The 27,720-nt window shown below is 41.7% G+C and overlaps 1 protein-coding gene across 7 annotated transcripts in view; it reads right to left on the bottom strand.

Moving 5' to 3' along the window:
• Nucleotides 1–4,215: 4,215 nt before the first annotated feature.
• The window catches only part of mmadhcb (metabolism of cobalamin associated Db), a 103,205-nt gene continuing 79,700 nt past the window's right edge, over nucleotides 4,216–27,720 (bottom strand). For 2 of the 7 annotated variants that reach the window (XR_015096660.1, XR_015096655.1), the window contains exons 8-14: nucleotides 24,531–24,924; nucleotides 24,379–24,444; nucleotides 23,660–23,720; nucleotides 23,499–23,552; nucleotides 22,699–22,878; nucleotides 7,605–18,276; nucleotides 4,217–4,960 (exon numbers count right to left, since the gene is read on the bottom strand). Coding sequence is in view for 1 of the 7 variants with exons in the window: in XM_086090909.1 (XP_085947035.1) it covers nucleotides 24,882–24,924 (43 nt within the window). In the remaining 6 variants the exon portion in view is untranslated. Of the gene's footprint in view, nucleotides 4,961–7,604; nucleotides 18,277–22,605; nucleotides 23,420–23,498; nucleotides 23,553–23,659; nucleotides 23,721–24,378; nucleotides 24,445–24,530; nucleotides 24,925–27,720 lie in introns of those variants that run through there. The other 5 variants (XR_015096659.1, XR_015096656.1, XR_015096658.1 and 2 more) reach the window with 5 other exon arrangements.

The following is a 27,720-nucleotide window of genomic DNA, read 5'->3' as shown; positions in this document are numbered from 1 at the left end:
TGAGGACTGTAAGACAGTGGTGAGGTGTGCTGTAGGTGTGACTACATCAGGGATCAGTTCTGAGCCCCTTCTTGTTCGCTATGATAATGGGCAGGATGACAGGCGAGGTTAGACAGGAAATCTCCATTGACTATAATGTTTGCTGATGACATTGTGATCTGTAGTGAAAGCAGGGAACAGGTGGAGGAGAAGCTAGAGGCATGGAGGTTTGCCCTGGAAAGGAGGGGAATGAAGGTTAGCCGTAGCAAGACGGAATATCTGTGTGTGAATGGCAGGGACCCAGATGCATGTGCAGGCAGGCTGGAACGGGTGGAGAAAAGTGTCAGGTGTGATGTGTGATAGAAGAGTTTCAGCTAAAATGAAAGGAAAGCTTTATAAAACTGTGGTGAGACCAACCATGTTGTTCGGTCTGGAGACAGTGCCACTGAGGAAAAGACAGGAGGCAGAGCTGGAGGTGGCGGAGATGAAGATGCTGAGGTTCTCTTTGGGAGTGACTAGGATGGATAAAATCAGGAATGAGTACATCAGAGGAGCAGCACATGTTAGAGGCTTTGGAGATAAATTCAGAGAGGCCAGACTGAGATGGTTTGGGCATGTCCAGAGGAGAGATAGTGAGTATATTGGCAGAAGGATGCTGAGTTTCCAAATGCCAGGCAGGAGGTCTAGAGGAAGATCAAAGAGGAGGTTTATGGATGTAGTTAAAGAGAACATGAAGGTAGGTTGAGAGCAGAGGATGCAGATGACATGGTGAGATGGAGACAACTTATTCGCTGTGGCGACCCATGAAGGGAAAAGCCGAAAGGAAAAGAAGAAGATAATGTGTATAATGATTTCTTAATCAAGACATCCTTAGTTTTAGAGAGTATCCCTATAACTTTTGACATTTTCCTTTTGACATGATCTATGTGTGACTTCCAATATAATTTTTAATCAATAACTCCTCCAAGAAATTTATTTTCATACACTCTTTCTATTTCAATTAAATTTACCATAATTTTAACCTGTTGTGTGGTTTGTCTAGTGCCCAAAACTATCAACTTTGTTTTATTTACGTTTGCTAATAATTTGTTCATGTCAAACCAATTTTGAATGTGTTTAATTTATACTCCACAGCAGTCAGAAGCGGCTTCAGGTTCTCTCTTGAACAGTAGAGAGTTGTGTCATCGGCGAATAAGACACTTTTGAATATTTTTGAGACACAACAGATATCATTTATATACAATATAAATAATTTGGGGCCTAGTACAGACCCTTGGGAGGCTCCATGAATAATCTTCAAGTGTTTTGATTGTGTATTGTTAAACTGTAAGTACTGATATCTATTATCCAAATAACTTTTCATCCATTTATATGCCAAACCTCTTATGCCATATATTTCTATTTTATTAATTAGTATAGAATGATCTATAGTATCAAATGCTTTTTTTTTTTAAATCTATAAAAATCCCAACAGTACATTTTGTATTATCTATGTTAGTAGTTATTGCTTCTACGAGTTCCATGACATTGAGGTAGTTTTTCTCTAAGCCCATTATCGATTTTCACTTAAGAGTTTATGTTTTTCAATAAAATTGTCCAGTCTATATGAAAATAATTTTTCTATAATTTTAGAGAACCGTGGCAGCAGTGATATTGGTCTAAAATGAGAGAATATGTGTCTTTCTCCATTTTTATGAATAGGAATAACTTTTGCTATTTTCATTTTTTCATTATCAAGTCATGTTTCTGATATGGCAATTATTTTTAATTTATTTAATTTATTCAAGTATTCTTTGATTTTTATTACTATTGAAATGTATGCATTTTCCATTTTTATATTTTTGTTGAATTGATCGTCCATGTAATAGTTGCAAGTGAAACTGCAGTAATCATTTTTGTAAAAGTGATTGTCTGGGTCCAAATTATTCTCATGGTCGAATGTCTTGTAGTTAGCGTTTTCAAGTCCATATTATTTGTGTTTATCATGTTCATCTTTCCTTGTGTTACTGTGCTGCTGTTGATATGTACTTGGGGTGTATTTTTGTCATCATCTACAGTGAGTTTATTGTATTGAATGCCCTAGAGATTGTATATTTCTCATACTCTTGAAGTTTATTTGCCTTCACTGAGTTTTGGTGTACTGGTGCGGGCATAAGTAATCTTGTCCTGTCGTAGTATTTATCATCTCTCTCTTGCAGCTCTCAGCTCAGGCATGAGTTATTTTCTTTTCCTTTTTTAACAGCATGTGTATAGTCCTCATTTCTGAAACTTTTTGTTCCCTTAAGATTCTTATCTTTCTGTAAGAATAACTGATTTGTCTTCCTTGTCTGTCCTCACAAAAATTTTCCTGTGCGATGGGCCCTTTCTATTGGTGAGGGTCTTCTGCCCAGATTTTGTTATAACTGTTTTGATTTAGTTATAACTGTTTTAGTTTAGTCATAACTGTTTAGATTTAGTCATAACTGTTTTGATTTCCTCAGTAGAGCTTGGTGAGTGTTTGAATGATGTCTGGGGGGCCTCCTCTATTTCCACAACAATAGATAATTTGTCTGTGGTTGAAGTCAATGTGTTAGTATGATTTATTTGTAAGTCTTATCTTATGCCGGGTGTCGTCATGTCTGAAAGACTTCCTCTATTTCCACATCAATGGGCCAGTGTCTGTGGTTGAAGTCAATGTGTATTGGATGATGTCCTTAAAAGTCTTATCTCATGTCCGGGGGGACTGGGGGCTGGTCGCTGGGGGCTTGGGGGTTGGTGGTACCACCCTTCAAGATAGTATAAGAATGTTGTAAATCCTCTGAATCTGTGCATTTGTGATGAGAAGCAGCCATTGTCTGTCATTCATAAGTGCCCGGAATATTCTGTAAAATAAAACCTTCAAAGGAACTGTTCACCGATCTCCAGTCTGTATTCAGAAAATCAACATTCTCTCTACCCGAAAGAAAACGAACACGCGGAAGAAAAAGCTGATCTTCCTTTCACTATCTCAACTATTTCCTGAATTTTTAGGTTTTCAGTTATCACTTTCATAACCTTTCCCTCCGTCTCAGTCCATGACTCTCCTGGTGACTCCGGAATTCCATTAAAGATTAAATTGTTTCTCTTGGACTGTCCATCCAAATAATAAATTTTGTCAGTGACAAACAGCATACTATCAGAGGCGTAGCTTGCCATTAAGCAAATCTTATTCTTTCACATTAGGAGTGCCAAGGTGCAATGACAGTTGACCGTCTCAAATTCCCTAAAAGGCATTCGTGAGCCAAACTTGCCCCTCCCCCACTTGTTACTCATTAGAGACACGTGCAGCTTGCATGCGCTAGTGTAAACAAATAGGGTGACAGGAGATTCTCCAACAAGACTGACAGGATGAAAAGGAGCTATCAATCTGGGAGTGAAAAACTAAAGAAAAAAGAGGGAGAAGAGAAAAGACAACAAGTGGTGACTGTAAGTAAGAGATGTTTATGACTGTCTGCGTGAGGCTTAGGAGAGACTTTCAGGGGGGAGATCACTGAATCGTGAACATATAGCCTAATAACTGTTTTTGCACAGGCCAAATTAAGGAAGCACCACTTTTGAAAATGACTCGAACATATGTTAAATCAACCAAGTTTTGACTTTTGCACAGTTTAATAACTCTAAAGGGACTGCAATATGAAAAATCTACTTTTTGGAGCTTTTAGCCATGTTAACTCTTTGACTGCCAAGCATTTTCAGAAAAGAGGATATGTGGGTGCCAGCTGATTTAAGCATTTTGACTGATCTTTCAAGGTCCACAGAAAATGTTGTGTTTGGACTATGGAAACACAGATACTACCAAATGAAAGATTGAACTCTCATCTTTCATCAGAAAAATAAAGTTAGTTTCTACCTTATTCTGTTTTTCAGTCATCAACAATAGAAAATAGGTTAGTTTCATCCAAATGCTCTGTTTTGGACCAAAATACGGAGAAATCAAGCTTTTTGTGAAACTATATTATTTCATGCACTCTAGTGAATTTGACACCTTTTTTTTTCCCATGAATGATGCCACAAACACCTAAACAGTGCTTTACTTCTGTAAAACACTACCACCAACAATGAAAAAGTGTTTTTTGATAGCAAAATAAGTTTATTTACATTCAACAGTGTAACAATTTGACAAAACAATTTGGCAAACTATTTACAAATGTGTGCAACTGTGGTACTATTTACAATTGTGTGGATGTTTCAACTACACAGCAGAATTTGCACCACAGATTAGTTTCACTGTGATTGCCCCTTCGCGTGCAGACCCTACAACACTTTCTTGCCGGCCTTTTTTTCCGGGGAGTAGCACGTATATACTGCAGTGTGTGTTTGGCCATGTTGTCATCAAGTCTACTCTCAGGATCATGATACGGTGACCTGGTGTTACGTCTGGCTTCCTCATGTCCTTCAGTTCCTATACCGGGTGGTAAGAGATGTTCTGATCCATCTTATCCACTCCATTCATGGTGGCATCGTAGTCCAGAACCAGTGTCTTCTCCGTGATCAGACTGTACCCACTCCTCCGATGAATATGCATTGGACTCGGGGTACTCTTCTTCGTCCGATTGAACGTCCGCATGTGCAGAAGTGCTCAGTTGTGCACCACGTTTTCCGGCGTTAGCATCGCTAGCCGGTGAGGCTTTACGACGTGATCGAAGCCACCGCGTCAACGCTTCCAACTTCGGCGTGAACCTCGGAGTCACCATCATCATCCTCAATGTGCTCTTTAGCCTTGGTCGATGCTTTTCGTATTTGAAAAAAATGCTCAAGCGTGAGCTGCTTGCAACTGGTCGCCATTTTCGCTTCCTCAGCCATTCTCCCCTCAACACTCTAGCTCCGCCTCAAGTCTTCTACTGACTCCTACCCGATCTTGCCCAAAGAGAGTCATCGCTGCCATCTAGTGCCCAAAAATAGTCATTATACTAACTCGATCTGCTTGATACTTTCAGCACAGCTGGCCAAGGCTTTCCTCCACCTGTTTCCAAAATAAAACAAAAAAAACATAGTGAACGTCTTTTAACGTCTTTGGCGGCACTCATTTGGATTTTACAAAACGTTATTAAAAAAGTAGCCTTTATCAATAAACATTCTTTCCAAATGAATTCAAAGCAATAAATTATTCTTCACATTTGCAAGGCTAAAGTACAATGAAATGACAATTGGCTGACACTGGTGTAAACTACAAGTAAAACATTTGCGCTGATGAATTTAAATGAACGGACGGTGTAGTGCATAGGCGTCAAACTCCGGTCCTGGAGGTTTTGGATGTTTCCGTTCTCCAACACAGCTGATATATGATCAGATCATCAGCAAGCTCTGCATAAGCCTGATAACGATCCTGCTGATTGGAATCAGCTTGTTGGAAGAGGGAAACTAAACTAACTATGACTATGACTATGAACTATGACCGTTGTGGACTGGAGTTTGACACCTATGGTGTAGTGGATAGTGCGCTCGCCCCATAAGCAACAGTGCGTGGGTTCGCGACCCGCTGTTGTGCTTTTTTTCCTCCTTTTTTCCTCTAATTAGCCTCTCTGCTCCCCTCCTCTTCCACGATTTCTTGCGGCAAGGACCCGTTTTGTTTCAAATGTTTATTCAAGAATTAATTGTTTGTGTGACCAAACGCAGAGATCTCGCAGCCAGTAAAATTTAGAGTGCATTTTAAAAATCGGCTTACAACTTATCTGTATGTTGCGTAGGCGTTGTGCGAAGCCACATGGGGAGAGGCGGGGTTTGACTTCCGGGTAAGAAAAATAGCCACCAAATAACTCATATTTCATAGGAAATTACATCGCAATTGTGTCAAAGGTAAGATTTCATCCTTATATGCCTATAGTTAACTTTGGAAGGGCTTAAAATACCATGGTGTAGTCCCTTTAATATTGCATAAACAGTGCAGGCCATAAGTTTGGACACACTTTCTTGTTTATTGCATTTGCTTTATTCTCATGGCTGGTTACTTTGTAGATTCTCACTGAAGGCATCAAAACTATGTATGAACTGATGTGGAGTTATGTACTGTGGTGGATACCCTTACCACCAAAATCTAATGTCAGTATTGTTTGAATTTACTTTAGCTTAATTACTAAATTATAAAAAAAAATTCAGTTAATATTAAGTAAGTAGTTTTGTTTGGAGACATATTTTCTAAGGGGTGAACACTTTAGTTAATATTTGTCTGAATATTTACTGCATTTGTTCTTGTTTGAGGGAAGCAACCAAGATGGAAGGTGGGAGTGAAGATCTGGCACCTGCCATTGTTCAAGACTGGAGGGGGGGATGTATTTGTTTAATTATTTGTTTGGAGTATTTTTTTTTGTTAATTTGGTTTAAATGCACTTTAGTTTTCACTCGTTAGTGTTGATATGTTTTTGTCAATTTGTCCTATAGAATTAAGTTGGTCATTTTGTTTGATTTGTAGTCATACCTCCCTCTTGTGTTCATTTAGGTTGGTCCACCCCTATTTAACGATAGTTGAGTTGTTTATCTGAAGGTCAGCCCAGTTTAATTTGTGTTATGTTAAGTTGACCTCTTTTAAATTGGGCATCAAACTTTAGCTACTAGTTGATGTTGGAATTTTTTGTTAAATCTTTTTGCTCTGATTTGATTCAATTTAATCTTTTTTTTTTTTTTAAGTGCCTGTGTCTTTGTCCATGTTTGGTCCACTACAGTACTTAACAAAAAAAAAAAAAAAACTAAAGTGAAATAACTGAAAACATGTTTTATATTATCGATTCTTCAAAATAGCCATCCTTTGCTCTGGTTACTTTTTTGCGTACTCTAGGCATCCTTACATCTGAAAACTGTTGGAAAAAACTTTCAGATGACTACCTTTTGAAGCTCATCCAGAGAATGCCAAGAATGTGCAAAAAAGTAATCTGAGAAAAGGGTGGCTGTTTGTTTATGTATGTATTGTATTATTTTCACCTTATTTGTTTTAATGCCTTCAGTGAGAATCTACAATGTACATAGTTATGAAAATAAAACATAGTATTGAAGGAGAAGGTGTGTCCAAACTTTTGGCCTCTGCTGTATTCTTTTTTTGGATCCAAATTTGTTTAAATAAATGTAGACCCTTATGTGCACTTTACTCTTGTATTACTGTTTTTATTTTTGTTTCAACAAGTTATTTGAATGAAGCACAATTCATTCTTTAAGATGCAGATGTGCAAATTAAAAAATTTGACAACATGCATCTGACGAATGGTTGTCTGTCGTGCCCCGTGCCAACCCCCCACCCATACCCCATCTGCCAGGGCCCCCAATCCCTTCTTGCTTGGGGCCCCTGGGCACCCTTGCTACGCCACTGCATACTATCACATGCTAAACATCCAACTGTATAGTTTTGTTGTGCTCCATCTGTTTATCCCTTGTCCATTTTAAAATCGTCCACTTCTTTTTGAGTGTATTGTAAGCTTATCTTTACCTCCTGTATCTCCCGTGAGAGTGCATCTAATCTGTTGTTTGTTAAATCCACAATTATCCATACGAAACTTTTAAAATTGTCCTGTTGTTGATGTAGCAATGCAATAAACATGTCTTTTTGCTGCTGTATTAGTTCATTTACTTGAGTCATGGTTTTCTGATTAGCCTTTCGTGGCGGCATCTTGAAAGCCTACCTTTCACAACTGGGGCCCCAGTTGTTCGTCGCTGAGTCCCACGATGACACCGGAGTGCAAACAGGCAGCAGCGGTAGAGCCAGCAAACAAGCCCGGCGAGTGGCGGCGATGAATCCAGCAGGCAGGCCTGGCGAGCGTCGGCGATGAATCCAGCAAGCAGGCCCGGCGAGCAGCGGCGATGAGGCCAACAAGCGGGCCCGGTGAGCAGCAGCGATGAAGCCAACCAGCAGGCTTGGTAGCAGCAATGGAGCCAGCAAGCCCAACAGGCAACAGCGATGAGGCCAGTGTTAGAGTATCCGAATATTTGTATAATACTCTTTGCGTGTTCAATTAACTGAATGGTGAGATTCTGGTGAAGAAGTCCCTTTGCAAAGGTATCATTAAAACAGAAGCTTCTGATGACAACAATTGACGACACTCAAACCGTGTTCTGTTCAGATTGTGTGTCTTCTCCTCCGGCACATCATTATTTATTGAAAAGTGGGTGAATACGAAAAGTCTCCTCCCATCAGCAAGTTCAGCAAGTTCCCAGGAATACAAATCAGATTAGAGAAAAACAATAATACAAAGCCTGTGCCTCCCCTCTTCCGACCGGCTGAGACCGGTACTAGACTAAACTCCCTTGTAGATAATAGTAGAAGAGAAACCCGTTGCCCTTCTTTTCTCATGAGAGGGACAGATAAGAATACAATACTATTCATTGAGCTACACAGCTATAACTAAATCCAAAACGGCTAAAATATCAATTGAAACTGAAAAACAATGTTAATAACTCATCACCAGCAAGCAGGCCCGGCGAACAGCGGCAGTGGTAGAGCCAGCGAACAGGCCCGGCACGCGGCGGCAGCGGCGACGAATCCAGCAGGCAAGCCCAGCGAGCAGCGGCGACGAAGCCAACTAGCAGGTCTCTTAGCAGCGATGAAGCCGGCAAGTCACAAATAGGGACTCAATTTCCTATGTTAATTTACCTCGAAATTTGCTGAGGCCATCACAGACGTGCGATCTGAGAATGGTTGTCGTAAAAAGCCTCTAAAGTCCCCCAAAATGCCTTTTTTTAAATAGAATACATCCTAAGGTCCACCCATATATGACATAAAAAAAAAACCACCCCATACAAGGTATCAGAAGATTCATTCAAAAATGGTATTACCTTCTTTCAGGGTTGCTCCCTTCATGGGAGTACGTAAATGCAACGTCACTTGTCGTCATCCAAGCAGTTATCAGCAAAACATATTGTAATGTGTGTGATGTTCTTGTTCAAGTACAAAATGCTAACTAACCCAGTGGATCACATCTCCTCAACATTTCACAATGTTGCCTCATCATCAACACATACTCAGTCCTTTAAACATCTGGCTTGCATGTAAAATGACAGGTTCTAATTCATGTCAAACTGACATTTAAGTACAACCATACTTCAATCATCCTAGCCTCTAGATTCATCGCAAATAAGTACTACATAGGCACTACTATCATTATTTATTATTATTATTTATTATATCATTATTTATTCATTAAAAATCAAGCTACTTCATTCGAAGAGCCCTGTGCCCCCACCCTTCGCCTTTCTCTCCATTTAATGAACGTGTGCTGTAATTCTGCTTGCGCACAAGAATTCATCTGTGTCAGCCAAAAAGCAATCACTCATTCCAGGAGGCCAGGCGCGGCTCCCAATACCAAATAGCACATTTTGTACTAGCACTGAGAAGTCCCGATGTAAAAGTAGCTGTTTTATGAACCTAGTAAGCACTTAATAATTGGTGACTAATGAATAATGCTGGCTACGTCAGGAGTGGCGAAATATTGCCATCGGTCTCAAGGCCTCAAACAACAGGTGTTAACCATAAACTGAGCTTCAACCCACATTCAACATTCAATCCTTTCCTATGACATGCATGATTTTGGCACACCCTTAATCATCACAACATTGTTACATCAATTTTTGCGACACATTTGTGATAACACCCTCAAACGTGATGATACTTCGTTCCATCAGTCCAAACGACCTGTTCATGTCATGTCATACACGTTACACCAATAAGCAAATGTACATTAAATGGGATAAGACATTTTACGCTTCACAAGACACACTTACCAAATGAAGTTAAACCAGCAAGAATAAGGCAACTGATACTGTACTTCCTCTTAGTACTCTTATTTTGACTTCTGTTGCACACTAGTGAGCTGACTGACGCCAACTTCAAGAGAGCAACGGTAATCGTAGGAGGCTTTCCCATCATGCTTTGTTGCTGTTACTAGTAACACTTGTGATTGTGTTTTGCCTCTTTTATGTGTTATTTTTGTACAGACAAGATTTAATGTAATTATATTGTTTATTGTTTCTATTCGGGGATTAAAGTTTTGCTACTCTTGATATTAAATTATTGTAACTTGGCGACACCCTGAGTAACAAAGCAGGCAGTCAGTGCTATATATAATGGTCTGTAAGGTTGTTTGGAGCTACAGTTAATTGACAATGAGACAGTCAACATAAAATGACGTGGAGACTATATACGGGCTAAATATGCGTGGGCTGGTACCTGCGCTCCTGCGTGATTTTGAAACAATGTGTGGGTTGGTACCTGCACTCCTGCGTGATTTTGAAACAATGTGTGGGCTCCTGCCTGCTGATTCACGGCCCGAAATATAGGACGGCCTACCGGGAATTGTCCCGCCCCTCCAGATGGCCGAGTCCAGAAACGGACGTCGGAAATCGCTATGTTCATGACTGAGGTGTTTTGTTTCGAACGGGAGTTTGGTTTAACCCGAGGTCCATGATAGCATAGCACAGCTAACTGACGTTAGTAGGCCTCGAGCCCCATACGAGCGCATATTGTTGACCAATGTGTAAATGCCCTCAAAATAAAAGTGGAAATCTGCAATTAAAGCACATCTTGTTCCTTTAGTTTGTAATCCAGTGTGGTGGTGTTTACAACGTGAATGAAGATATGAGACTACTTAGGGCATGAGCTGAACTCATTCACACATCATGTAGGAGTAATAATGAGATAAACATTACCCTATCCATATGAGATACACATTATGACACATATTTCTCTTACATCCATCAAATAAGGCTTGTCTAATAATTTCATATTATATTAGTACAATTGTTATTTGATCTGAGAGTTGTTTTACAACCTGTGGAACCAAGGCACTTGGCAAACAAAAAATTTAAACTGAAAAATTTATCTTAACTCAGTTTAGTCACAAATGTACTTAGTGTGAAATCTGGGCTTGTATAGTTGAACACAAAGCTGATATATTTGCAGGTAACCATGACTTAGTCTGTTGTATGAATGGCAACAGACTGATACACACAAGTTGGTTTTACAACTTTTGCTTATTTGTTATGCCTAACAAATAATATATAGTGGCAGGCATTTGTTATGCCTGCCATTATTTGCCACTGACATAAATAGAATAATAATTTAAATGATAATACAATAATAATAATAATAATAATAATAATAATAATAATAAATTATCTGTGAATAATATACACTTTCACTTTTTACTCCAAGACATAATAATTTTTTCTGAAACTACATACTGAACTAAACCGAAAACCGTGAGCACAAATCCAAAAACACGGTAGACGAGTTAGCACGTCCGCCTCCCAGTCCAGAGGACGTGTGATCAAGTCCAGGCTTCGGCCTTCCTGGTTGGAGTATGCATGTTCTCCCCGTACTTGCGTGGGTTTTCTCCGGGTACTACGGTTTCCTCCCACATTTCCAAAGACATGCATGGCAGGTTAATTGTACACTCCAAATTGTCCATATGTGTGATTGGGAGTGTGGATGGTTGTTTGTCTCTGTGTGCCCTGCGATTGGCTGGCAAGCGGTTAAGAAAATGGATTGCCTGCCGTGCCCCGTCCTGCTGCGTTGGGTTGGGGGGCGCTCCTGGCTCCTGGGTTTTCTCTTCGGCCGGTAGCCCCTGCGGGGCCCGGGGGTTGTCCCTTGGCGCTGCAGTGGCCTGGGGGGCCCTGGGGGGTTGTGCTTGCTCGGTCCTGGCCTGGGTCGACGGCTCCCCTCTTTGGTGGAGGTTTTCATGCATGCCAGATCCACCACACCAGCATCTATCGAAATTCAAACACAATCTGCTTCTTACTCTGGTCGTTGAATTGGTGGAGGTTGATGTTTCATTCATAATGCCACCAAAACGGACCGGTTGCTGCGTGTCATCTCTGACAGTTTTTTTTCTTTCCTTATTTGTCAAAGGAAGAATATATGAAACCCGAGTGGGTACAGTGGCGGTTCTGGCTAGATTTGCACCCTGGGTGAACAATCCCTGGGGGCCCCAACTCCCACCCTCACCCACATACGCATACTCTCACATTACTCTCCACAGAAATATGGATCACTCCAGGCGCCAGCAAAAGTACTGTATGCGCCAGGCAGACAGAAATTGGACGCCAAATTACGCTTTCAAGGTAAACAAAGGGCTCACAGGACAACGATACAGGAAGTGTATGTTGTTAATGGGCTGTACAAACCATTGCTGGGTCTGCCCGCACTTAAAGCGCTGAGGCCGGTAAAACGTGTCAATGCAGTGTAAACACAGCCAGAGGACTTCAGAGAACACAGTACCCAACGGTGTTTTCCGGGCTGGGGAAGTTGGAGGACCCCAACAAAATCGAGTTAGAATCAGGAGCCGTTCCATACGCCCTGTCAACTCCCCGCAAAGTACCCCTGCCGCTGCGTGACAAAGTTTAAGTGGAGCTGGAGTGCATGGAGCGAATCAGTGTGATTTCCAGGGTGACACAACCCACACCATGGTGTGCCGGTCTCATGGTGGCACCCAAGGCGCAGCCAGATAAAATAAGACTGTGTGTGGACATGACCCATCTGAGCAAGTGGGTGAGAAGAGAGAGGCACATCTTTCCAGCGGTAGACCACTCACTTGCTACGCTGTCGGGGGCAATGGTCTTCACAAAACTCGACGCCACATCCGGGTTTTGGCAAAAAAGTCTGCTTCTCACAACATTCATCACCCCTTTGGGTAGATATTGTTTTAACCGGCTGCCATTTGGGATCTCATATGCTTCAGAGCACTTTCAGCGTCGCATGTCACAGATGCTGGAAGGGTGTGAGGGAGTCGTTTGCCACGCTGATGACATTATCGTTTTTGGAGAAGACATACCGCAGCACAATGAGAGGTTACACAAGGTGCTAGGAACTCTCAGGAAACATGGACTGACATTGAACAAAAAACGTGAGTTCTCAAAAGACAGGATCTTGTTCGTGGGACACTGTGTCACGGCTGACGGTGTGCTTCCGGACCCAAACAAGGTCAGAGCCATCATGGAGATGCCCGAACCAACTGATGCAGAGCGGATGAGGAGAGTGATAGGTATGGCCAACTACTTAGGAAAGTTTTTCGTTTTTAGTGTTATCTGTGTCATCCTGGAGGACAGGAAGTTGGATTAGACGTGCTACTGGTCTCGTGTAGATCCTGCCTTTGACCAGAACTTCGGCTGTTCTGACATGTCCATCCTGGCTGGTGACTGTCTGCACCACTCTCCCAACAGGCCACTAAGCGTTGGGTCCACGATTAGCACAACTGAGTTCCCAATTGACTTCCTCTACTTCTGTTGTGTCTTTAGATCAGGAAGATAGTTCCTTGTGAATTAACTCCAAAACTGATCCACCAGTGTTTGGCAATGGCGCTATCTACGCCGGCCAATACTTGCTGGAGCATAGACAGCTTGAGGTAGTGTCGCATCTCGCCGCCCCATCAGGAGAAGGTTTGGTGTCGCCGGATCAGAGTCCGCTACATCGCCTGATACATAGCCCAAGGGCTTGGAATTCAAAATCCCTTCAACTTCCACCAAAATCGTTTCGAGGACGTCCTCCGTGACAGACTGGCAGCCCACTGTTACTCGAAGACCAGCCTTGATCGAACGCACTTCTGTCTCCCAAACCCCTCCGAAGTTAGGAGCATTTGGTGGATTGAGTTTGAAGTCTATCTGGTAGTCTGCCAACTGCTCATTCAGTTGGGGTTCCATAGCGGCAAAAGCCTCTCTTAACTCTCAGTCAGCACCACGGAAGCTGGTACCACAGTCGCAAAGCACTTCTTTGGGTCTGCCCCGCCTGGCCATGAAACGGCAAAGAGCAAGAAGGAAAGCATCCACATCCAGGGAGTTCAAGAGTTCTATATGAACTGCTTGTGTAGTGAGACACTTGAAAAGCACGCCCCATCGCTTCTCGGTCCTTCTGCCAATCTTCCCCTGGTATGGTCCAAAGCAATCAATGCCTGTTGAGTAGAACGGTGGACAGAGAAGTCGTTGAGGAGGCAAGTCTGCTATCTGTGGCACCTTTGGCTGAGCTCTCCAATGCTGACAGGTTGGACAGTTACTGATGATATCGGATGGCTTGTCGTCCTCGCAGGATCCAGAACCGTCTTTGGACTTCAGCATAGACTCGTTCCGAACCCGGGTGTAGCAGACGCTCATCAATGTCTCTGAAAAGAAGCTTGACTGCCTGGTGCTTTGAATCAAGCACAATAGGATAAATCTCTCCAACACATGAGTCTCGTAGTCTCCGTAGTCTTCCTCCGACACGGATGAGCAATGAGGTTGCATCCCACTCAGGAGCAAGGCTAGCAAGTCGACTGTAATTGTGCACAGACTTCTGTTTCTTTAACGCAGCAACTTCTTCCGGGAAACTCTGCTCTTGGCACCTTCTCAGCAGCAACAGTTCTGCATCTCGGTGACTGATAGACTGGTCAACCTCTGAGTCCGCTGCCGCCCCATGCGCTCGTCGTGTCGCATCCAGTAACTACTTCAAGGAGCTAAACTTAGTGGCGTCGGGTATGTGTTCAATGGTCTCGACGTAGACTAACCAAATGTGATAGGTTTCAGATGAGCTGTCCTTCATGACTTGCTCGGGCCTCTTTGGCCAGTGCTCAACATTCTGTGTGAGGAACTCAGGTCCTTGTTTCCAGCGACCGGGTTGTGTTAGTACCAGCAATGATTTCCCCCTAGTTATGTCATCTGTGGGGTTATTCTGACTGTCAACATACTGCCAAGCCTGACGGTCTGTTAGTTCTTGAATCTCCGATACACGAGTTCCAACAAACACCTTGAATCTGCAGGAGTCCGACTGCAGCCATTCTAGAACGGTGGTCAAGTCAGACCACAGTATTGCTGTACAGGGAGCGTCATCTCTGTCTCGAGGAGCTTGGCTAGTTGAGCTCCTGTCAGGGCTGCACATAATTCAAGACGAGGTATAGACTGCTGTCTTTTGGAAGCAACTCTGGACCTGGCCATCACAAAGGATGTGTGAATGATGTTCTCTGCATGGAATGCAAGGTAGGCTACTGCTCCATATGCTTGTTCTGAAGCATCGCAAAATATATGAAGGGTATATCTCAGATTGTTGTCGTCAGCGGGGACTGGAGAGTAGCATTGGGGAATTAGCACACTGTCGAGATGTTTCAGCTCATCTTCCCAGGTTTCCCAGGCTTGTCGGAGATGAATGGGTAACCCAGGATCATCTCTTTGTTTGGACCATAACTGCTGAATTATGATTTTTGCATGCGTGGTAAAGGGGACCATAAATGTATCCAGCTTCATTAAGCTTAACAATCTCAGCCAAGTAGATTGCTGCCTTCTCTGGATCCCTTTTTAGTAGTTTCTTGGTGGCTCTTAAAAGAGCCATGACTGCTTGTGTAGAACTGTTGAGCTTAGGGGCACCAATCTTTCTCAATAGAGGGGTTGCGTATCGGTTGACACTTTCAACTGTCAGACACTGGGTTTTCTTTTCCAGCAGATTCCTGGCCTCCTGATCCTTGCACGAACGGACGACCACTTTCTCATTGCGAAATGGTAAAATGTCAAACTGCCATAGTCTTGCAACGTTTTGGAACAGTAGATCATCCGGACTAGTGACTGCAGTGAAAAAACACTTGCATGGGAGTCTGTTTGTTAGTACACCCATGTGCACCTTGTAGGGCCCAGCCGAGGGCGGTTCGGATAGCAATGGGACCACCATTGGTTCCTTGGCGAGTTGGCTCCATAGCAGTGATTAAGTGTACCTGATCTGAGCCAATAAGCACCAGTGGGCGTACGTTGTAAAATGACTTCAGTGGTATTCCTTTCAGGTAGGAGTAACGTTTCTGAAGCATCTGAACCGGATAAGTTTGCTCCATCAGAGCCAGACCGGCTGCAGTAAATGCTCCTTGCACATTGTACCGCTTCTGTGGGTTATCTCGGGGTGAGATTTCAAAGCTAACTTTTATACCTGGGAGGTGTGTGACGTCTGGCCGTACAGTGCGTAAGGTGAGGGTCTCGAAGTCACCCCTCAAACACAGCTGACTGACGGCCGATGTTAAGATCATAGTTCGTTGTGCTCCATCATCTAATACAGCAAAGGTCTCCAGTGAATTGGTTTTGTGGTGTAACACAACAGGAACCACCTTCAAAAGCACTTGGGCTTACATTACACTTGGCGTCAAGTACACACGGCTCTCGGTGGTCGCCAACGGGGAATCAGCGGAGTGGTATTGAGCGACGTCATGGAGCACTTGGAGATGAATATTGCCACAGTCACTACAGAATTTTTTCAAATTACAGGACTCAGGTGTGTGATGACGTGCATGCTTCCAGCAGCGTTTTCCTTCGATTCTTATTTATCTCGACTGCAGATTGCTCTTTTATTTGAGGACAGCGACTAATGTAATGTTCTTCACTGTCACAAAATAGGCAGTGTACTGTGAACTGTTTCTTGCCACAGGATGACTTGGACTTACTGGAGGCGCTTGGTTGAGGGGGCTCTGTGCCGTGGTACACAGCTATGCTCTGACCTTTGCCCTTAGATGGGGTCTTCTCCTTCCTATCATTGCGTGGTTTCTCTATCTGGTAGCGCTGAACTAGTCGACTTGAAAGGCGCTGTTGCTGAGCTTTCCTTTGAAGCCATCCATTTAAATCTTGCAGGTTGTAAGGGTTCAGACTCATGGTGTTGAGCTTCCCTGTTAGTTGGAGATATTCAATGAACCCATCTCTGAGGTACTTGGGTAGCTTACTCAGTAAGCGGTCGACATGGGAACAGCAATTTTGTTGCATCCCTTGAGGTCCCTCCAAAGAGAGCAGCATGCTGACTAAGACATGGAACCTGAGGGCGAAACTTTGAAACGTACGTGCATCACCAGCTTTAACATCTGGCATTGTCAGGATGGCAGCTATTTCGCTTTGTGCCAGCTGGTGGGGCTGTCCATACTGGAGCTGTAAAGCTTGCATGGTAGCCGAGTACGGAAATGGATCATGACGGCATGACTGACCAATCATCTGCGCTTCGGGCAGTTCAAGGTGCTCCAGTAACACGGGGTACTTATATTTTTCAGATAGTTCAGGATATGGCTCAAGTAGATTATCGAGGGCTAACTTGAGGTTAGCAAACTCCCTCTCACTATCTGTAGTGAAGTTGGGGATTTGGCAAGCCATATATTGAACGTTGATGCAAATGATCTGGCTTGTTGGCAGCAGTGGTTGGACCTCTAGGTGATTCTAACTTACTCCTGGAATTGATGGAACTAATTGCTTGGTTACGGGCACATAGTGAGGCAGACCGTAGGTTGACGAAGCTTGAGGCGAAGCTGGACGATAGCCCAATCCTGCTGGATAGCTAGGATAGGATGCCGTGGGCGGAGACTGCTGTGGGGATTGATGTATGGGAACAAAATCAATATTGCTGTGAAGCTGCCCTGTCATCTATGGCTGTGATGGGACAGGTCTGATGGGATGTTGTTGGGTCAAGGCTGGTGTCATCATACCAGATGAGATGATCGAGCGAGCAGAGGTCTGATTCATTGCAAAAGCTGGCTGTATTGCTTGAAAGGCAGATTGTACCATGTCACATCCTGCTGTGTCATCTCTGTCCTTATTTGCTCCCTCCAATTAATGCTTATTGTTGTGTGTGTCTCAGCCTGAGCTGTCATGTCATGTACCTGCCTTGTTGCTGGAGTTATATGATTCGGATGGTGGACATGTCTAGGGAGGGGAAATGGTGGCTGTACTTGTTGCAGCTGTGACGTTTTGCTTGTCGCACAGTAGTCATGCTCCTCTTTCCGCTGAAGGAACGTCGTAATGTAGTCTAACAACTCTTGCCGATGACGTTTTGCTTCATATTGCCCCAGTTTGTTGGTGAGATGTACTATTTCCATCCTATCCTCCCTTTCACTCCTGGACATGGATTCAACAAGTTGTCTTAATGCTGTGGTGCTTAACGGATCACTTGAGCTGGGATTCGGCGAAGCTCTGCTGCTGACAGAGTGATCACTCACATCTGCTTGCCCACCATCTGCTGTGGTAACTGCTGCTCTCTGCTCCTCATGACCCCTCCGGTTGGGGTGGGACGAAAGTGCAGATCTCTGTGGATGATAAGCAAGGATGTAGTCCTCCAGACGTTTGGGTGTGCTAAGTTGTCTCCTATGTCGCTGCTGGACATCAGGATCAGGATGGGATGTCAAGTCCTCTACTGAAGACATGTCCTGTAGCAGTTAACAAATCCGGCTCGAAGGACCCTTATTGAGTATTCAACCTCTGAACTGATTACTTGGGATTAATTAACCACCACAGGGCGCTCCGGTATGAGAGAATGCAAGTCTTCAGTTGAACTCAACCATTTATTCAACTCAAAATGCAGCCTTATTTGCATGTGCAGATTTACAGTTTCTGGAAAAATAAAAGAAAGAAAACAATTACCTTTAAAGCAACTATATGAGTGCTTCTATCATACAAAGCAAATTACACTCCTAATGAAATTAAACTCGAATGAATAAATTGTTTACAGGCTGTTTTGGGACGAAAAACCATATTGTTAGTCTACATTAGATTACATTGGCAAATTACTAACACGCTAGCAGTTAGCTATCAACTACTGATACGAAGTGCAAACATTAGACAAAAAACGAACATATAAGAGACATTAACCCTCATCGTTTTTTACTAAGCACAGATAAGAACTTAATAGCATGAATTAAAATTGGAACGAGTCAAAATGGACACTCACGTCTTATATATATATGTATATATATGTGTGTGTGTGTGTGTGTGTGTGTGTGTTAGGGGTGGAACTGGCAGTGCTCAGCATAAATTAGTACACCCCCTACGAAAAATAACACTTTAAACAATATGTCAATGAAATAAAAAACAATTTTCAAAATATTGACAAGACTAATTTTGTATAACAACTGTTTAACTTATAACATGAAAGTAAGGTTAAGAATATACATTACAGAACAGAATTTTCAGTTCTATTCAAATTAGGGTGCTGCAAAAATGAGTACACCCCACTGAAAGTCTCTGGAGCAAACCCCCAAAAGCCCAAATTTTAGACTACAAACGTCTACAGCTGAGTCTAATTATTCATTACACAGGTGTCAAGCAGACTGTTGACTATAAATGGGTGTTACTTAAAGAAAACACTTTCCCATTTCATGCTGTTAGCAATGGCACCACACGGAAGAGAAATGGCACAGGACCTGAGAAAGAAAATATTTTCTTTGCACAACAAAGGTGATGGCTACAAAAAGATCAGCAAAGCTTTCCTCATTAGTCAGAATACTGTAGCAAAAGTGGTACAAAAATTTCAAAAAGATGGAACTGCAACCATCTCATAGAGACGTCAAAGTCATCCTTCGTCTGTCCTTCCTTCCTTTTCTCGGTCTCTCCGTTGGTCTCTTGAGGCCTCCCTGATTTTATGTTTTTTGGATTTGTTGGGGTCTGGATGTTTCTTGGGCTGGGGAGGAGTTCTGGTGGGGGGTGTCTGGTCGGTGCTGGATTTCACCTTCCTTGGTTTTCTTCGGTCCCCTCGGGTCTCCTGGTGTTCGATTTAGGTGAACGGTATGAGATTTTTTTTTTTCTAATAGGTTTTCTGGTGAGCTAACAAACACACGCACGCACGCACGCACGCACGCACACACACATACTCACCCACACACACAAAAAAAAAAAAAAAAAATGTATGTATGTATATATGTATATATGTATGTATATATGTGTATATATATATATATATATATTTAAAAAAAAAAAAAAAAAAAAAAGAGCAATGATGATGACATTTCCGAATGAACAATACTGAGCTCTATAGAAAAAAAAAAAAGAAAAAAAAAGAAAAAAAAAATAAAAAAAAAGTCATCCAGGGATGTTAACAACTCGACAGCAGCGTCTTCCAATGAGAAGGGTGGAAGAAAATCGACATCTAAGTTCACTGCAGTTATCTAAGGAAATAAAAAGCCAAACTGGGGTGACTATTTCCCGTGACACAATACGGCGTACACTGCAGAGGAATGGCATGCATAGGTGATGTCCACGGAGGAAACCTCTCCTAAAGCCCAGGCACAAAAAAGTGCACGTAGTTAGTCATGGCCCATGCTGACAAAGATGAAGACTACTGGGACTCTATACTCTGGAATGATGAGACCAAGATAAATGTTTTTGGAACTGATGGCTTCAAAACTGTATGGCGTTGCAAAGGTGAAGATTACAAGGAAAAATGCATGGTGCCTACAGTGAAACGTGGTGGCAGTGTCCTCATGTGGGGTTGCATGAGTACTGCTGGTGTTGGGGAGCTGCATTTAATTGATGGCAATAAGAATTCACAGCTGTATTGCTCAATTTTGAAAGAAAAGATGCTGCCATCACTCCATGCCCTTGGTTGTCGTGCACTTTTCCAACATGACAATGATCCTAAGCACACATCTAAAGCCACTGTTTGACTTCTGAAGAAGAACCAGGTGAAAGTGATTCAGTGGCCAAGAATGTGTCCTGATTTGAACACCTATGGGGAATTTTAAAGAGAAAAGTTGAGCATCACTCTCCATCCAGCATCCAGTCTATAAAGGAGGCCATTCTTGAAGAATGGAAAAAGATTGATGCAACAAAATGTTGCCAGCTTGTTCATTCAATGCCTAGAAGACTTAAAAATCGTGGAGGCCATACAAAGTACAATTTTTTTGTTTTTGTGTGGTGTACTAATTTTTGCATCACCCCTATTTGAGTAAAACTGAAAAATGTGCAATCAAATTTTTATTATTAACCTTACTTCCATGTTATAAGTTAACCAGATGTATATCAAACTTGGACTTGTGCTGCTCAAAAGTTTGTGTGCGGGCATGGGTCAGATTTTTTGTATAAAATATTTAAAAAATGTGTATAAAATATTAAAACTAAAAAAAAATCCGCGGAAATTTTGAATGGGCCTGCTGACTCTTTTAAATGAGCTGAACAGTTTAAAATTTTAACCATTGAAATCGGTCAAGAAATGTGGAAGTTAACCATAATCAACAGTATCTTACTGCCCCTTTAAGAAACATGCACATTCACGCACACACATTTGATTTTAACTAACATTGAAATGAGCTGAACAGTTTAAAATTTAAACCATTGAAATCGGTCAAGAAATGTGGAAGTTAACCATAATCAACATCAACTAAAAGTATCTTACTGTCCCTTTAAGAAACATGCACATTCACACACACACATTTGATTTTAACCAACATTTAAATGAGCTGAACAGTTTAAAATTTAAACCATTGAAATCGGTCAAGAAATGTGGAAGTTAACCATAATCAACATCAACTAAAAGTATCTTACTGTCCCTTTAAGAAACATGCACATTCACGCACACACATTTGATTTTAACCAACATTTAAATGAGCTGAACAGTTTAAAATTTTAACCATTGAAATCGGTCAAGAAATGTGGAAGTTAACCATAATCAACAGTATCTTACTGCCCCTTTAAGAAACATGCACATTCACGCACACACATTTGATTTTAACTAACATTGAAATGAGCTGAACAGTTTAAAATTTAAACCATTGAAATCGGTCAAGAAATGTGGAAGTTAACCATAATCAACTAAAAGTATTACTGCCCCTTTAAGAAAGATGCACATTCACGCACACACATTTGATTTTAACTAACATTGGAATGAGATGAACAGTTAAAAATTGAAACCATTGAAATCGGTCAAGAAATGTGGAAGTTAACCATAATCAACATCAACTAAAAGTATCTTACTGTCCCTTTAAGAAACATGCACATTCACGCACACACATTTGATTTTAACCAACATTTAAATGAGCTGAACAGTTTAAAATTTAAACCATTGAAATCGGTCAAGAAATGTGGAAGTTAACCATAATCAACTAAAAGTATTACTGCCCCTTTAAGAAACATGCACATTCACGCAACATTCCATTGATTTTGTATAGGATACGCACACCGCAAACAAAAGCCTCTCACGACTTAACGGTTGAAGATGCCGATTCCAGAAATGGCTCGTTAGAACGGCAAGGGTTTGGGGAACGCGAGCATGTTCTCAGTTTTTTAATCGGATGAAAAATGACCAAATGAGAGCAGGTTGAAAACTTATGATTGATCGAAAATGAAGAGGGAAAAACGCCGAAATTAACATGGAAAAAGAGGCGAAATAGTCCGACTTCTCCAATCGCATTTAACGTAATAATTGTTTAAACCGTGATAGCTTTCATGTAATAATGTTTTCCTAAATACTTTAAAAAAAAAACTTGTATTGTTTTGCATTTTAAAATTCTTAACTGCCATAAATTTTGTGTTATTTTCATGACAAAATAAAAATTGTAGAGGCACTAGCAATGGGAATTTGTTTTTATTATATTGTAATTGTATTATTTACTGCCATAAATTTCAGTTTTGTTTTAGGTCTATGCCAGGGGTAGGCAAGTTCGGTCCTAGAGAGCCGCAGTCCTGAATGTTTATTGTGTCTCCCTTCTCGAACACAGCTGAGAGGCTCCTGCAGAACGTAATTATGAGCTGATGATTTAAAACACCTGGGTTGCAGGCAGGAGTCACCGAAAACATGCAGAACTGCGGCTCTCTAGGACCGAACTTGCCTATCCCTGATCTATGCCAAGTACTGTGCGGCTGGAACACCTAAATACAAATAAATAATACCACGGCTACCTACACACACTCTTGAGATCGACACTGAATCCAAATGAATTAAAGGCATGATGAGAAAACAACATGATCAAAGACTTACTTTTATTTATTAATCTGCATTAACACAATATACCAAATATTTATTTTTATCAACTATAGTCTCACAGAAGATCAACAGGTCCTGAGGAACTTGAATTTGAAGACCTCCAGGGATTTCTTCTTTTTCTTGGTTCTATCAGCTCAGTGGCCTCAGCCTGTTCCTCCTCCCCCATGCACAAAACTTTGGGCAGGTCCACTCTGGCAGAGAAGAGTTTGTGATTGGCCTCATCCCACTTTGCTGCATTTCTGCAATCGACACAGAGAGCGAGAGAGACAGAGACAGAGAGAGAGACAGAGAGAGACAGAGAGAGAGAATGTCTTCCTGTACCGCAATGGCTATGAAACAAAAACAAAAAAACTCAAATGGGACTAACACAAAATTAAAATCTGACTTTATTGTCATCCACGTTCCTTTTCCTCAGCCAAAACACTGGCAACACCTCACCTCACAGGAGGGCTTTTAAAGAGTCTGTCCAGTGAGGAAACAGCTTTCCATGGTTTAAAAAATTTAATTAGGCAATAAAAAAAAAAACTAAATGAGAATATACATTACATAGACTACAAAATATAAAAGCCTTTGTAGTATCAACTCCCAAGGTCAAATTTTCCATTAGGACAATACACTACCACCGCCGCAAAAGTGACATGTCCATCTAAAAAAATCTAAAACTTGGATTGTGTATGCCGGAGTTAAGTATTTTGTTGATGTAGTTTTGAGCTTGCTTTGAGTGAATTAACTTACAATAGTGAAGTCATAGGGAGCATCCAAAACATTGTAGAAGGCATTCTTGGAGAAAAACATAGCAAATGTAATGCTGATTTCTTTCACATACATTAAATTACACCAAGCAAATAATAGCTACTACCATCAACATGACGATGCCATACTCAATTCCAAGATATGGTTGTCCTGGAAAACCCTACAATGTCCAAAAAGAAGCTGTGTCAGTTTTGTTGTTGTTGGTGGTTTTTAAACAGTATTTAACTTTTTAACTATGCAAACATTATAAATACTTCTTACTCTTACCTGTATTTGTAATCCGGTTTTCTCAGTCCACTTGCCAGGATTCAGTGACTGGGAAAGGTTTCTAAAATAGAAAAGACAATTGCATTAATGCTAAATAGACAATAAAATGATCCAGGACGTTTCATGCAGAACAGGCACTACTGGCTGCAATTCGGGACACACCATCCATGCATTTCGATCCATGCAGTCACACTCCCCACATGCATTTAACAGGCTTTTTATGGCTGTTGCTATGCTCAATTGTTGGTATAAATTAATATAATGTTGGTAGGTCTGGCTCATCATGTTAAATCAGTAAAACTCTAATGTACTAATTGGTAACTATGATTTCATACATTTATATTGCACCATAAAAAGGCTCTCACAGATCAGAACATGATCCACTTAAACCCCAATAGTAAACCTCCCGAAAGCACACAAAAGCGTTTTTGATAGTGACTTCAGCAGTTCCTTCATCTCCTGATCACCAAATCCAAATGGGGCTTGAGCACATTTGGAGTTGAGAAAGTCTATGTCTCGCTGTCTTTGTTTCAAAACCTACAATTGCGGTTAGTGACATTTGAAGTTGACATTGTGTGTCATCACGTGACAAGACAAAACAAGACAACTCAACCACAATACCCTCAAATAGATAACAAACAACCATTCATCCAGCCATTATCTGAACCACTTTTGCATGTGATACAAATTTCCCCCATGTTACAGTAACCATCACTTACAGAAAGCAGGAAATGCTCAGGTTTCCACACAGGAATGACAATGGCATCTCTGATTGAAGCATCATTCTAACGACAAAAAAATTCAAAAGCAAACTGTTAAAATACACAAGAACTCTAATTTGAATAAAATCAGTAAGGCATGTTGTACATACAGGTAAGCTTGCAAGTGGGTTGCATGATGCTGGTGGTCGCCAGGTTGCTACAGCATAGCGGTCAGCCATACCGTAGCTGTGACGTCTTGTCACACATAGGACAATGAAAATGTCCTCCATCTCTGCAATTCAAATTGCAGCGGCAGATCTTCTTATCTAAAAGAAAGCCAAGAAAATGTTTAGATTATAAATTATAGAAATGATAAAAATAAAAAAAACATGACAAAATTGCATGCATGTGAGTGATTGTATTTTTAATCTGAAACGTAAACATGGACATAAATGTTGGTTTATAAATATCTTTGGGGCAAAGGGGCCAGTGAAACAAATGGCAGCATGCTGTGCAGCGTTCTACTGCAGGCTTTCCAACGGAGGGGAAAATTGAATGGTGCATCTGAAAAAAAATAAAAACACATTTTGGGTTATGTGTTTCAATTAAGAGTACTTGAACTTTTTTTTCTAATTAATTTATGCAACGTACATCATCACCATCACTTTTTACTGATAAGGGGTTAAAAGTGACCTATATGCAATAAATATATTATTACGATACGATACGATACGATATACTTTTATTTTCCCCGTGGGGAACTTTTTCCTGAACTCCGTCCAGCTGCAGTTACAGTAAGAAAGAAACAACAGAATAGAAAGAGATAAAAATTAAAGTTAAATAAGAAGTGCAGCAATAAGAAATCTTCACAGTATACATATAAGTATACATAAGTATACATGTGTAGAGAAGCACATACATGAGGACTGCACACACCCTGTCAGTCATGTGACGTAAACAAGTTTGACTATCCCCGCCCCCCTCCCCTTTACTTACCTTCGCACACTCCCCCCGCAGTTGTTGACGTGATGCGGGCGCCCCAGGGTAAAGCATACATGAATGAAGGTGGGTTTTTTTTTTCTTCCTTTCGGCTTTTCCCTTCAGGGGTCGCCACAGCGAATCAGTTGCCTCCATCTAACCCTGTCCTCTGCATCCTCTGCTGTCACACCAACTACCTTCATGTCCTTTTTAACTACATCCATAAACCTCCTCCTTGGTCTTCCTCTAGACCTCCTGCCTGGCATTTGGAAACTCAGCATCCTTCTGCCAATATACTGTTAGAAAACAGTCAAAAGTTTTCTTGCGTGTTGAAATAAAACTCAAAGTTGAGATCCAGTGAAGAGGCTTACTTGCAAGTATTTTATTTAGAAATTTCTAAAGCCATTTTTGGACCCTTGCTGAATCAGAAGTAGTCGCCAAATGTCCCTCCCTCTGGGCTCATCACTACTTATACAAAAGCAGTGTTTACAAAAAAATAGTCTCCCCCTCCTGTCCTTGTGGGAAGAGTGAAATACAAAACAGATAATAAATCTTCAGCTGGTATCTTAGTCCACTACAGATGTGGGTAAATAATTGGTCCCGGCACCTCCTGGACCAGATAATTTATGGGCAGAACTCTGCGTGAACTTCCAAACATTACTCATTTAGATAACTCAGAAACCTTACTTAGACATCTCTTTCCCAGAGAAGAGAACAATGGACTATAGATTGAATAACATTTGAATTAACCGTTGTCTTATTATTACACAGCTCTAACTAAAATCAAAACAGTTAAAATATAAATCGAAACAGTAAAACAATGTTAATAATGTTAACAATACTCACTATCTCTCCTCTGGACATGTCCAAACCATCTCAGTCTGGCCTCTATGACTTTATCTCCAAAGCCTCTAACACAGGGGTGGCCTAGTTTGGTCCTCAAGAGCCATTATCCAGCCTGTTTTCCATGTTTTCCTCCTTTAGCGCAGCTGAATCTAGTGGTCAGCTCATCAGCAAGCTTTGCAGAAGCCTGATAACGATCCTGATCATGAATCGGGTGTGTTAGTGGAGAGAAACAGGCTGGATAGTGGCTCTCGAGGACCGAACTTGGCCACCCCTGCTCTTACATGTGCTGTCCCTGATGTACTTATTCCTGATTCTATCCATACTGTTCACTCCCAAAGAGAACCTCAGCATCTTCATCTCTGCCACCTCCAGCTCTTCCTCCTGTCTTTTCCTCAGTGGCACTGTCTCCAGACCAAACAACATTGCTGGTCTCACCACGTTTTATAAAGCTTTCCTTTCATTTTAGCTGAAACTCTTCTATCACACATCAAACCTGACACTTTTCTCCACCCGTTCCAGCCTGCCTGCACACGCTTCTTCACTTCTTTTCCACACTCTCCCCATTGCTCTAGACTGTTGACCCTAAATACTTAAAACTCCTCCACCTTCTTAGTCTCTTCTCCCTGTAACCTCACTCTTCCACTTGGGTCCCTCCCATTCACACACAGATATTCCGTCTTGCTACGGCTAACCTTCATTCCCCTCCTTTCCAGGGCAAACCTCCACGCCTCTAGCTTCTCCTCCACCCTGCTCTCACTACAGATCACAATGTCATCTGCAAACATCATAGTCCATGGAGATTCCTGTCTAACCTCGTCTGCCATCCTGTCCATTACAATAGCGAACAAGAAGAGGCTCAGAGTTGATCCCTGATGTAGTCCCACTTCCACTTTGAACTGCATTGGCTTCCGGTCCACTTGAGATGTGAATTTAAGGTTCTGTTACTTACATATAAATTATTACACGGCCTAGCGCCTTCCTATGTCGTCGACTTAATAGTACCGTACGTTCCGACCCAAAACCTTTGTTCAAAACACGCTGGTCTTTTGGTGATCCCAAAAGCCAAAAAGAAGTCCGGTTCGGGTTCAAGAGCGTTTCCGATTCGGCCTTCAGTGCTTTGAATCCCCTTCCCTCAAAGGTCAGAGCCGCTACCTCTGTAGAAATGTTTAAATCTCGCCTTAAGACACGTCTTTTTACACTCATGCAGTTGGCTGAATCATGCCTTTGCTGTCTTTTACTCCCTTCTCACCGGCTTGGAGAGAGAGTTAGGTATTAATGAACGAATTGGATGCTGCTTTACAGATTCTGTCAAGTTTAGTCAACCTAGAACATTTAATAAACAATAGACAAGGAAGGAAGACAAGAGACTTAGATAATTTTTGCTCGCGAGGATAACGGACCGAGATGTACACAGATTACAATCTCCTACCCGCTCTGAGGCACACTCCGCCGAGTCTTCTCTTTTTAATAGGATGTTCCCTAGTTTACACAGATGTTACTGCTCTAAAGAGGGGGAACACACAGCAGCAACCTTGA

The sequence above is a fragment of the Leptonotus elevatus genome, chromosome 12 (assembly GCF_054856555.1).
Source record: "Leptonotus elevatus isolate MCC_2025b chromosome 12, RoL_Lele_1.0, whole genome shotgun sequence".
In the NCBI taxonomy this organism is placed as follows: domain Eukaryota; kingdom Metazoa; phylum Chordata; class Actinopteri; order Syngnathiformes; family Syngnathidae; genus Leptonotus; species Leptonotus elevatus.
The sequence above is the reverse complement of the archived record's forward strand: the minus strand, read 5'-3'. Positions and strand labels throughout refer to the sequence as shown.